General features: G+C 37.1%; 1 protein-coding gene across 6 annotated transcripts in view; it reads left to right on the top strand.

Moving 5' to 3' along the window:
• Positions 1-13427, top strand: part of ST3GAL3 (ST3 beta-galactoside alpha-2,3-sialyltransferase 3) — a 177897-nt gene that overhangs the window by 16464 nt on the left and 148006 nt on the right. For 5 of the 6 annotated variants that reach the window (XM_019751097.2, XM_019751096.2, XM_074334584.1 and 2 more), the window contains exon 2: positions 2470-2614. The exons of the other annotated variant lie outside the window; for it this stretch is intronic. In XM_019751097.2, the coding sequence (XP_019606656.1) occupies positions 2500-2614 (115 nt within the window). In that variant the 5' untranslated portion in view covers positions 2470-2499. The remainder of the gene's footprint in view (positions 1-2469; positions 2615-13427) is intronic. 6 annotated transcript variants of the gene reach the window in all.

Consider the following 13427-nt stretch of genomic DNA (forward strand, 5'->3'; position numbering starts at 1 on the left):
ATTGTAAAGTTACTCTTTTCCCCCTCTGTAATTAATAAGTATATTGTGGGAAGATACTTGAAGACTATGTAATACATCATTTCTTAAAATTTTACTCATCGATTTTTAGCATCCTTTGATATTTTTTTTTAGCTGAATTATTACTAAAATGGTTGCAAAATGGTGATTTTCTAATTACATTATTCCTTCTGCAGTTATCAGTTGACATTCAACTCTGAAGGAGAGTTTTCTCCTTTTCTCATTTATTAGATTCTTACTTAATGAGTTACAAATTGCTCCAGATCTGGACATTTGGAGCCCCTCAAGCTGGCTTTTTCCTTTTGATAGGTCCTCACTCTGAGCATTGTCGTACTTTCAGGCACAGCAAATGGTTTTGATACCTGGTAAGGCAAATCCTCATCTTATTATTTTTCATTTTAAAAGATTTCTTGGCTTCTCTTGGGCATGAAGTCTTTTGATTGACTTTAAATTTAAGTACTAAAAAATTATGGATTTTGACTGGAGTTAGACTGAATTTATAGAGAACTGACATTTCAGGAGAACTGACATTTTCATTATTGAATCCTCTCACTTAGGAAGCTTATATCTCTATTTATTTGGATCTTTTATGTCCTTTGGTGAAAATCTTGCCCATTTCCTCCTAAGTTTATTTATAGATATTTTATAGATTTTGTTGCTGTCATGAATGGATTTTTTTCCCCTGACATTTTCTTTATGTATGTATGTATGTGTGTATTTATTTATAATTTTTAATTAAAATTTATTGGGGTGACAATCGTCAGTAAATTACAGAGGTTTCAAGTGTACAATTCTGTAATACATCATCTGTATATCACATTGTGTGTTCACCACCCAGACCCCTTACATTTTCTAATTGGTTATTGTGTGTGTAGTTTTTAACAAGCTTTTGATTTCATCTTATAATCACCTACTTTATTGAACTACCTATTCTAATGTTTTTACAGTTGATTCTCTTGGCTTTCTTAAGTGGACAGTTACATAATCTGCAAATGATAACTTTTTATCATTTCATTTATGATATTTGTACATAATTTCTTTTTCATATGTTATTTTGTGGCTAAGATATTTGAGTGGGCATAGGAAGAGGTGATCCTGGGAAGTCTTCTTGGCTGATGTTGCATTTAGGGGAAGTGTCAAAGAATGTGCAGCAGGTGAAATAAGGTGGGGGAGAATGTATTCCAAACAGGCCTTGAGGAGAGAAACAATAAGGCAATGTTCAGTGAATACAAAGAAGAATGGTTAGAGCACGGGACACATATGTGGTTAGGGGAAGGGAGAGATGAGTGGGAGAGTAAATAGGAGCATAATCAGAAGCTGCTAGACTCTAAGAGCGATTACTTTATTCTAAAGGAATTGAGAATGTAATGAAAGGTGTGTTAGGCTGAATGGCCCCCAAAGATGTTCATACTCTAATCTCTGGAATCTGTAAATACGTTACTTTACATGGCAGAAGGGACTTTGCAGATGGAAATAGGCTATGGACCTTAACATAGGGGGGCTATTGTCCTGGATTAGTCACGTGCGCCCAATCTAATCACATGAGCCTGAAAAGCAAGTCAGTTTCTTTGGCTAGAAGCAGAAGCAGGATGTGGTAAAAGGGAAAGTTGGTGATATTCAGAGTGAGAGGGATTTTCACACCATGGATGTAGAGGACAACATGTAAAACATGAGAAGGAAATACAGGAGCAGTGACTGACACCAGCCAAGAAATGGGGGACCCCAACCCTACAGCTGCAAGGAGCTGACTTGGGACAACAGCCTGAATGAACCTGAAAGCAGATTCATCTCCAGCATCTCCAGAAAGCCCTGCTGACCACTTTGGTTTTGGCCTTGTGAGACTCTGTGCAGCGGTCCCAGCTGAGCCACTATACCCGGACTTTTGGCCTACAGAATTCTGAGAAAATAAATTGATGTTTTAAGCTGTTGAGTCTGTGGTACTTGGTTACAGCAGCTGTAGAATAATAATACTAAGGGGTTTAGACAGGGAAGTAATGTCAGATTTTGTGTTACTAACAGGTTACTCCTGTGCTGTGTGGGAAATGGATTTGGGAGAATGCAAATTTGGAGGCAGGGAAACTTGTCTGTGGGAATAGAAGATGGTGGCATGGATGGAGAGTAGTGATGGTGGGGAGGGGATATGATTTGGTACTTATTTGTGAGGTTGGAATTGCCAGAATTTGGTTATTGATTGGATATCGGCAATGAGGGTGAGGTGGGACACAGGAGGACCGCTGAGTTCTGGCTTGGATGCTGAGTGACTGGCAAAGCTGTGACATGGGGATGAGCACGTGAAAGGACGCAGTGTCATGAACTCACTGGTAGTTCCAGGTTGTTCTTCATTTGGAAATTCTATAAATACTTATTTAAGATAGAGTATATCAATAACATGATTGCTTTAGCTTTTAAGACCTAAATTGGTTTTTTTGTGTGTGTTTTTTATTTTTTTAGGTCATGTAGGAAATCGTAAATCATGTGAAGATGGGACTCTTGGTATTTGTGCGCAATCTGCTGCTAGCCCTCTGCCTTTTTCTGGTACTGGGATTTTTGTATTATTCTGCATGGAAGCTACATTTACTCCAGTGGGAGGACTCCAGTAAGTATGGTCACTCTAGCCTACCCCCAGGAAATGCCTGTTGCAGATCAGTTAACTGGGTTTTCGTGGGGCTGCATTGCGCTCATGTTCTTCAGAGATGGGCAGTGTTAGTAAACTGACCATTTTGGGGAGTTAGGCTTAGAAATTGACTACCACTTTTGTTGCTGTAGGTTAAGAACTTTTTTTTTTTTTTTAAACTGCATGCCATGGCAAATCCTTTTATGAACTCAGTGAGAATGTGCTATTCAATAAAAAACTCAAACTCTATCAGTACTTCTAGTTCTTGAATGTTGTTTTTTCTAATTACTCTAGTGTATTGCTGCTCCCACTTGCACTTTATTGCCTTAGGGCTTGGGAGTAAAGTTGGGTTTTCTTTTGCCCTAAAAACATTCATTTTTACCTTTTCCTTCAATTTTCAATTTAATATTGCCTTTGTTTTATTTTCCCTGAAGAAATTTTGTTTACTTAATCTTTTTAGCCTTTGCTGGTACTGAACTTGTACCTGGATAGAGTAACGGCTTTCCCTCCCTAACCAGTAACTCCTAATCCGTTTCTTCCACTTGTACTTAGCTCTCGTGTTACCCAGCATAGCTGCCTGAACCCTCTGACAGGGTTTTGATATACCCAGTATTGCCTGTGTGTGGTTTTAGGCTTGCAGGCGAAGGGATTGCATTGAGAGGCACCAAGCTTTGCACATCCTTTTCTTGGCTATAGCTTGAAGTATCACATTGTGACCATAAGTAGTTTCCCTTTTTGGTTCTTTTGTCTGAAGGCCTCTTGAGCTTGGTGTAGGAAATACTGGTTAGTCTGTTCTGGTATCTAGTGAATGTATTTTCTCTAAAGTAGTTTTATTATTACAAACATCTACCAGTTAACAAATGTAGAAGTCACTTGAGAATAGTTAGTCTCTAGGTATGAGGTTAAGATGTGTTCAGATGAGTTGGAAGAGGCAACTGCCAATTAGCCTTGTATTGAGACCGTCGCATGGGAACTATTCCTATGAAGTAGTTCATTTATTTCTCACATGGCCCAAACTGAAGCAGTTTCAAGCCAATTTTTAGGAAACTGCCTAAAAAAACTACACCTAGGCATACAATTTTTTAAAACTACAGAAAATCAAAGCTAAAGAAAAAAATCCTGAAAGACACCAGAAGAAAAAAACACCTTACCTATATAGGAACACAAATAAGAATCACATCTACTTCACCTCAGAAATCATGCAAACAAGAAGAGACTAGAGTGAAATATTTAAAGTGTTAAAAGAAAATCCACACCAGCCTAGAATTCTATACCTGTGAAATTATTCTTTAAAAGTGAATGAGAAATAAAGACACTCAAACAAAAATTGAGGGAATTTGTTTCTAATAGACTGCCTTACAAGAAATGTTTTTTAAAAGTTCTTTAGAGGGCTGGCCCGGTGGCTCAGGCGGTTGGAGCTCCGTGCTCCTAACTCCAAAGGCTGCCGGTTCGATTACCACATGGACCAGTGGGCTCTCAACCACAAGGTTGCTGGTTCGACTCCCACAGGGGATGGTGGGCTGTGCCCCCTGCAACTAACAGTGGCAACTGGACCTGGAGCTGAGCTGTGCCCTCCACAACTAAGACCGAAAGAACAACAACTTGAAGCTGAACGGCACCCTCCACAACTAAGATTGAAAGGGCAACAACTTGATTTGGAAAAAACAGTCCTGGAAGTACACACTGTTCCCCAATAAAGTCCTGTTCCCCGTCCCCAGTAAAATCTTTAAAAAAATAAAAGTTCTTTAGAGAGAAGGAAATAATACTGGTCAGAAACTCAGAGCTACATAAAGAAAGGAAGAGCATTGGAGAAAAAATAAGTAGAGGTAAAATAGGAACTTTTATTTTTCTTATTCTTAATTCATCTAACAGATAACAGTTTATTCAAAATAATAATTCCAACAATATATTTGATTATGTATGCTTATGTATAGATCATATAGGTGTATGTGCATGCGTGCCTACTTACATATAAGTAAAATGAATGATAGCAATGATACAAAGGCTAGAAGGTAGGAATTAGGATTATTTTGTTACTATAAGGTACTCACACTACCTGTGTAGTAGTATAGTGTTCTTTGAAAGTGGATTTGAGTTAGTTGTAAATATATATTGTAAACTGTAGGGCAACCATTAAAAAAAGTAAAAACAGAAGTATAACCAATATGCTAAGAAAAGGAAGAACATGGAATCATAAAATGCTCAATTAAAAAACAAAAAGATATGAAAAGTGGAAGATAAAGATAGGAACAAAGAACAAGGGCAACAAATAGAAAACAGTAATGAATATAGTTAGTATTACTCCAACTATATCAATAATCACTTTGAACATCAGTGGTCTAAATGTACCAATTAAAAGGCAGAGATTGTCAGAGTGCATCAAAAAACAAGACCCAACTATCTGTAGTCTATAAGAAAGCCACTTTAAATGTAAAGACATATATAGATTAAAGGTAAAGAGAACAAAATACTATGCTAGCTCTAATCAAAAGAAAGCAGGAGTAGCTATATTAACTTAAGACAAAGCAGTCTTCAGAGCAAGGGAAATAAGTAATCAGTGATAAAGAATGCATTGCATAATGATAAAGGGGTCAATTCTCTAGGAAGACAAAAGTTCTTAATATATGTGTACCTAACAACAGAGCCTCAAACAACAGAGGCAAAAACTAATAGAATTGCAAAGAGAAATAGATGAATCCACTATCATAGTTGGAGACTTAAGCGCTACTCATAAAACACACCTTAACAAATTTAAAAGGGTAGAAATCATTCACTGTCTGCTTCCAGACCACAAGAGAACTAAACTAGAACTCAATACAGAAAGGTAACTGGAAAAATCCAAAAATGCATGGATTTTGAAGTTAAAAACATAATACCACTTACAGTAACAGCCTTAAAAATCCAAAATAATTGACCAAAAAAAAAAAAAGGAACTGATAAATGATTACAAGGTTGCAGAATACAAAGTTAATTTACAAAAATCATAATTTTCCTATAAACCAGCATTGAACAAGTGGAATTTGAAATTTAAAACACAATATCATTTACATTAGTATCCCCCCAAAATGAAATACTTAGGTATAAATCTACCAAAATATGTACAAGATCCATATGAGCAAAACTCTATAATGAACAAAATCAAAGAACTAAAGAAATGGAGAGATATCCCATGTTCATGGATAGGGACACTCAATATTGTCAAAATGTCAGTTTTTCCCAACTTGATCTATAGATTCAAGGTAATCCCAGTAAAGATCCCAGCAAGTTATTTTGTGGATACCAAGAAACCGATTCTAATGTTTATATGGAGAGGCAAAAGACCCAGAATAGCCAACACAACATTGTAGAAGAATAACAAAGTTGGAGGACTGGCATTACCTGACTTCAAGACTTACTCTAAAGCTACAGTAATCTAGATAGTGTGGTATTGGGAAAAGAATAGAAAAATAGATCAGTGGAACAGAATAAAAGGCCCAGAAATAGACTTATGTGAATACAGTCAACTGATCTTTGTCAAAAGAGCAAGGCAATACAATGGAGGAAAAGATAGTCTTTTCAACAAGTGGTGCTGGAACAACTGGATACCAAAATGTAGGGGGGAAAAAAAAGATTATAGATACTCTTTAAAATTTTTTTAAAGATTTTATTGGGGAAGGAGAACAGAACTTTATTGGGGAACAGTGTGTACTTCCAGGGCTTTTTCCAAGTCAAGTTGTTGTCCTTTCAATCTTAGTTGTTCAGTTTTAGTTGTGGAAGGCGCAGCACAGCTCCAGGTCTAATTGCTGTTGTTAGTTGCAGGAGGCGCAGCCCACCATCCCTTCCGGGAGTCGAGGAATCGTACTGGTAACCTTGTGCTTGAGAGGCCACTGGCCCATGTGGAAATTGAACTGGCAGCCTTTGGCATTAAGAGCACGGAGCTCCAACCACCTGGGCCACTGGGCTGGCCCCGATTCTAGACACTTTTCATGAAAATTAGTACAAAATGTATTGCAGACCTCAATGGAAAACACAAAACTATATAATGTTTTTAGAAGATAAAGAAGGAAAACCTAGATGTTTGGTGATGACTTTTTAGATACAACACAGGCACAATCCATGGAAGAAATAACTAATAAACTGGACTTCATTAAAATTAAAATCTTTTGTTCTGTGAAGAGAATGAAAAGACAAGCCACATATTGGGAGAAAACATTTGTAAAAGACACATTTGATAAAGGTCTATGGTCCAAAATATATGCAGAACTCTTAAAACTCAACAGTAAGCACACAGATAACCCAATTAAAAACCGAGCCAAAGACTTCACCAAAGAAGGTATACAGATGGAAAATAAACATATGAAAAATGCTTGATATCATTTGTCATCAGGGAAATACAAGTTAAAATAATAGTGAGATCCCATTACACACCTATTAGAATGGCCAACATCTACAACACTGGCAGCACCAAATGCTGACGACGATCTGGAGCATCAATCATTGATGGTGAGAATGCAAAATGATACAGCTACTTTAGAAAATAGTTTCTTACAAAACTAAACATACGCTTACTCAAATTCCAGCAATTGCATTCCTTGGTATTTACCCAAAGGAGTTGAAAACTTATGTTTACCAAAAACCTGCACATGGATGTTTATAGCAGCTTTATTCACAATTGCCTAAAATTGGAAGCCACCAAGATGTCCTTCAGTAGTTGAATAGATGAATAAACGGTGGTACATCCAGACAGTGGAATATTATTCAGTGCTAAAAGGAAATGAGCTATCAAGTCTTGAAAAGACATGGAGGAACCTTAATGCATGTTGCTAAGTGAAAGAAGCCAATCTGAAAATGCTATGTACTGTATGATTCCAATTATATGGCATTCTGGAAAAGGCAAAATTGTGGAGACAGTAAAAAGATTAGTGGTTGTCTAGCGTTAGGGGTGAAGGGAGGGATGAATAGGCAGGGCACAGAGAATTTAGGGCAGTAAATCTGTATGATTTTATAATGATGAATATATATCATTATATTTCTGTTTAAACACAGACTGTACAGCACAGACTGTACAGAATGTAATGTAAATTGTAGACTTTGGGTAATAATGTATCAATGTAGTTTCATCAGTTTTACAAATGAACCTGTACTGGTGGGGGTTACTGATAATGGAGGAGGGTATGCATGTGTGGGGGCGGGGGGTGGATGGGTAATCTCTGTACTTTCCCCTCCATTTGCTGTGAACCTATAACTGCTCTAAAAAAGTCTTAATAAATAAAGTATTTAGAGTTCGTCCCATAAGTAGCCTGAGATGACCTCTGAAAATGGTTTGCTATTTGCTTGACCCAGAGAACCCCACAAAATCATGTAAATTGAGAGGTTCAAATCTTCGTGTTCATCTTAAGAACGCTCATGAAACTGCCCAGTCCCTCAAGGGTATGCATATCCGAAAAGCCACCAAGTATCTGAAGGATGTCACGTTACAAAAGCAACGTGTGCCATTCCGTCATTACAATGGTGGAGTTGGGAGGTGTGCCCAGGCCGGACAGTGGGGTTGGACGCAAGGTCGGGGGCCCAAAAAGAGTGCAGAATTTTTGCTGCAAATGCTTACAAATGCAGAGAGTGATGCTTGCACTTAAGGGTTTAGATGTAGACGCTCTGGTCACTGAGCACATCCAGGTGAACAAAGCTCCCAGGGTGCGGCGCAGAGCTTAACAAAGCTCACGGGCGGGTTAACCCACACATGACCTCCCCCTGCTACACTGAGATGGTCCTAACTGAGAAAAAGCAGGTTGTTCCTAAGCCAGAAGAGGAGGTTGCTCAGAAGAAAAAGTTCTCTCAGAAGAAACTGAAGAAACAAAAATTTATGGCCTGGAGTAAATTCAGCATCAGATATATGCTAATAAAAGTTTTAAAAATGTATTTAGAATTATCATATTCTGTATATGTGCATATATATGCAGACATGTGCATTTATAGTATATGAAAATATGTATACGTATTTAAATAAGTTAACGAATCAACAAAGTCTTGGAGTTAGAAAGGTTGGATGTCCTTCAGTTCATCTCCAAAATGGAGATAAAATACTTATATTTCTCTTGGCTCTGATGCTTTATTCAGGTCAGTGTTTTATATAAGGGTTGGGTAGTTGCCTTTTATCAATAGACCTGATTCCAATGGTCCATGTCATGGAAGCTTTATGTATTTTAATTTTTATTTATTTAATACATTAAAGTAGATATTTCATAGGATTAATCCTGTATTAAGGGACCTTTAAAAATTCACACTACCATGTTTATCAATATAGCAATTCCCTTTGTGTTCTTGCTCATATTTACAAACGATCGTAACCAGAGAGATTATAAAGTATGCATTATAGATTTGATTGCTATGGAGAATACCATCTGGCAAGTTAGTTGGAGTTTGGGTTTGATATTAGGAAAAGTATAGATTTAACTTAGCTTAATAAACATAGGAAATTATATTAACTCTTAGTTTTTCATCTTAAAAATTAAATGGAGGCTGGCATTTCCGGCCTGTGGCTTAGGGTGGCACTCTGTTTCTGATGATAATGGCGTAAGTGGTATCAGGCTAGCCCTCCTTCTATAAACAGCTATAAAACTGGATAAAGTAAATGAAGCAACTCTTGTCAAGCAGTGGATAATAACTAGTGTAAAATTTCAGTCACTAAGAGAAGGCAAACTCATGAGGTGAGCTCCACAGTTGCTCAGTTCTCTTTTGGGGGAGAATTTCCCAACCTTGTTCAGAGAGCTGGGATCTAAACAGACTTCGGTGCTTCCACTAAGCAGAAGAGGCAGAGATCAGAGTTCAGGGCAGCTGAATTGGTTGGAATCTGTGGAATGGGCAATCACTGAGTAGAGAATTCTTCAGAGAGAGGGTTTCTGAAGTCTGGAGGGGAATTCCTGTGAGTCTGTAGCTGAGGACTGGGCTATATATGCACAGGGCAAAACCACCTGAGGCTTAATCATATAGATACCCTGCTTCCCCGAAAATCAGACCTAGCTGGACGGTCAGCTCTAATGCTTCTTTTGGAGCAAAAATTAATATAAGACCCAGTATTACATTATATTATATTATATTATATTATATTATATTATATTATATTATATTATATTATATTATATTACATTACATTACATTACATTATACCCAGTCTTATAGTAAAATAAGACCGGGTCTTATATTAATTTTTGCTCCAAAAGACGCTTTAGAGCTGATTGTCTGGCTAGGTCTTATTTTCAGGGAAACACGGTAGCATCTGCTACAGGATGAAAGTGGAGGTCCAGCCATGTTGGGGGTAAAGAAGTGCCAGGAACTTTAAAGTTACAGCCCTGCCAGAGTGAAGAGATCTCAGTAACACTTTAACACTCCTGGCATCCAGCTGAGATACCAGAAAGACTGTGCCTTAGGAATAAACATCTCAGTCCAGAGTAAGACCTATTCAAGACTTACCCTAACAAGGCCTAAAACCAAGCCCCAGCAAGGCAGATTTGGAAGGTTGGGTCCCATCAAGTTAGAGAAGTAAAAAATACCATGGACTTTCCTCAGTTACATACTAAACATAACATAAAATGTTGGTTACACAGGTTCAAGATGGTCAGGCAGTAATTGAATTGCCTGTTAAAATACAAATCAACCTTCTCCAGAGGATGATAACAGTATTCATAGTTTCTACATGTAATATCCACAGTGTCCAGTGTTCAATAAGAAGTTACTAGACATACAAACAAACAGGAAAATATCCATATGCAAGGAAAAAAAACTAAGACATGATTTCATCAAATGAGATGGACCAGATATTGGATTTAACAGATGAAGTAGCTATTATGAATAATATAAAGAATTACAGGAAAATACAGTGAACAAATGTAATCTCAGCAGAAAAATTGAAATTATAAAAGAACCAAATGCAAATTCTAGAACTGAAAAGTATAGTAACAGAAATGAAGATCTCACCTAACAATAGACTGGGTGTCAAGAAGAAGTCAATGAATTTCAAGAGAGTGCATTCGAAGTTATCCAATCTGAACCACAGAAAGAAAATATATTGAAAAATGAACAGAGCCTCAGGGAAAATATAAAATTGTCCACTATATGTGAGAATTGGGCAGAAAAGACATGAAGAAATAATGGCCAAAAAATTCCTAAATTTGATGAAAAACATTGACTTAGGGATCTAAGAAGCTCCACAAACTCAAAGAAGGATAAATATTGGGAAGTGGGGGTAGGGGATCTAGGACATCATAGTAAAACTTCTGAAATTAAAAAAATCAAAAATTTTGAAAGCAGGCAGAAAAAAGGAAACGGGATAAGAAATTCCACTGACATTTTGCCATAAACAATAGAGATCAGAACACAATGAAAGATCTTCAAAGTGTTGACAGAAAAATACCCAAAACCTGTCATCCCAGAATTCTTTATCTAATGAAAATATCTTTTACAAATAAGGATGAAATGAAGACATTTTCCAATAAGCAAAAGTTAAGATAATTTGTTGCTAGCAGAGCTGCATTACCGAAAAATGCTAAAGGATATCCCTCAGGCCAATGGGAAGTGATACCAGATGGAAACTTGGATCTACAGGAAAAAATGAAGATCACTGGAAATGGTAAATAATGGGCAAATATAAAATACTCTTTTTTCCTTTCTTCTCATAACTTGCTTAAAAGACAGTTGCTTAAAGCAAAAGCAATAACCCTGTAAAGCGGGGTTTAGAACATACATAATAAAGATAATACAATATGACTAAGGACTTTAAGGTTGATTCACCATTTAAAAATTAATGAATGTGATCACATCAATAGACTAAAGAAGAAAAAACATGTCTTAATAATTGCAGAAGAAAAACATTTGACCAGGTGTCAAAATCTATAATAAAGCTACAGTAATTAAAGCTGTCATACCAGCACAGAAAGAAATCAATAGACGAATAGGTAAGACAGTTCACAGCTTAGCACAAATCAAAGTAGTAGCACCACACTGTACTAGTAGTTACTATTTTTTTCACTACCACACAGAAAAAAAACAGTTTTGCTTAAGAATGTTCTTGATGAAATATTTAATTTCACTAAGTTTTGACTTTTTAGTATGTATCATTTTACTAAAAACAAACTTGAAGGTGAAATGAGAAATATGCATAAGTATGCATTAAAGCACCACTATTGCACAGTGAAATTTTATTATCGTCTCAAGGAAAAGCGCTGTATGATTGAACTGCAAACCAAAGTAGCTGCTCCTTTGGTGGAACACCATTTTTACTTGAAAAAAATGACTGACAGGCAAACTGTGGTTATTTAGACTTGGATATTTGGCAGACCTTTTCTCAAAAATGAATGAAGTAGGGGCCGGCCCGGTGGCTCAGGCGGTTAGAGTTCTATGCTCCTAACTCCGAAGGCTGCCGGTTCGATTCCAACATGGGCCAGTGGGCTCTCAACCACAAGGTTGCCAGTTCAATTCCTCAAGTCCCGCAAGGGATGGTGGGCAGTGCCCCCTGCAGCTAAGATTGAACACATCACCTTGAAGCTGAGCTGCCGCTGAGCTCCCGAATGACTCGGTTGGAGCGCATCCTCTCAACCACAAGGTTGCCAGTTCGATTCCTTGACTCCCACAAGGGATGGTGGGCAGTGCCCCCTGCAGCTAATCTTGAGTTGAGCTGCCACTGAGCTCCTGGATGGCTCAGTCGGTTGGAGTGCATCCTCTCAACCAGAAGGTTGCCGGTTCCCTGCAACTAGCAACGGCAACTGGACCTGGAGTTGAGCTGCGCCCTCCACAACTAAGACTGAAAGGACAACAACTTGACTTGGGAAAAATAAAAGTCCTGGAAGTACACACTGTTCCCCAATAAAGTCCTGTTTCCCTCCCCCAATAAAAAAATCTTAAAAAAAAATGAATGAAGTAAAGATGTTGCTTGAAGGGAAACAACTATTTTATTTTTATTTTTTATTTTTGCTGTAATAAAACTTGAGCTTTGAGTAAAAATTAGAATTCTGAAACCTTGTATTTGCTGCTGTGAAACTGGCACCTTCTCAATATTTAAACACTTTTCTGATGAGGTTGATATTCATACTAACAAGCGTGATTTTTTTATATAATGAATGTGAAAACATTGGAAACTACATAACTCATTGAACCACCAATGTCAAAATGACCACTGTTATGTTACCAAATCATGCTTGGATAAAAGATTTGTTCAAAGTATAAGACCAATGGATTTTAATGTAATTATAAAAATGTTCATTGATAAGGTTTCAGGTTCAATATCGCCACTAACCTTTAAGGAACTACTGCTTTTCGAGTTTTGATGTAGTATCAAAGAGGAATATGCATAATCACCTGAAATGGTTATTATAATACTCCTTCCTCTTCAAGCTATCAGTGAGAGGCCAAGATTTTTTTCATATTATTCGTTCAAAACAAAAATTTTTTTTGTTACACTTGACGTACAATACTATTAGCTTCATATGTACAACATGATGATTAGATCTTGCAAAGACCTTGCAATAAATCTAATACCCTTCTCAAACCATAGTTATTACAATATTATTGACTATATTCCCTATGCTGTACTTCAATCCTGTGACTATTTTTATAATTGGCAATTTGTTCTTCTTAATCCCTTTCACCTTTTCACCCATTCTCCCAACCTCCCCCAAATCTGGCAACCATCAATTTGTTCTCTGTGTCTGCTTTTTTTCTGTTTTGTTTGTTCGTTTATTTTTTACTTTCCAAACATAAATAAAATCGTATGGTATTTGTCTTTCTCTCTCTGACTTATTTCACTTAGCCTAATGCCCTCTAGGTC

Source organism: Rhinolophus sinicus, linkage group LG06 (genome assembly GCF_036562045.2).
Source record: "Rhinolophus sinicus isolate RSC01 linkage group LG06, ASM3656204v1, whole genome shotgun sequence".
In the NCBI taxonomy this organism is placed as follows: Eukaryota; Metazoa; Chordata; class Mammalia; order Chiroptera; family Rhinolophidae; genus Rhinolophus; species Rhinolophus sinicus.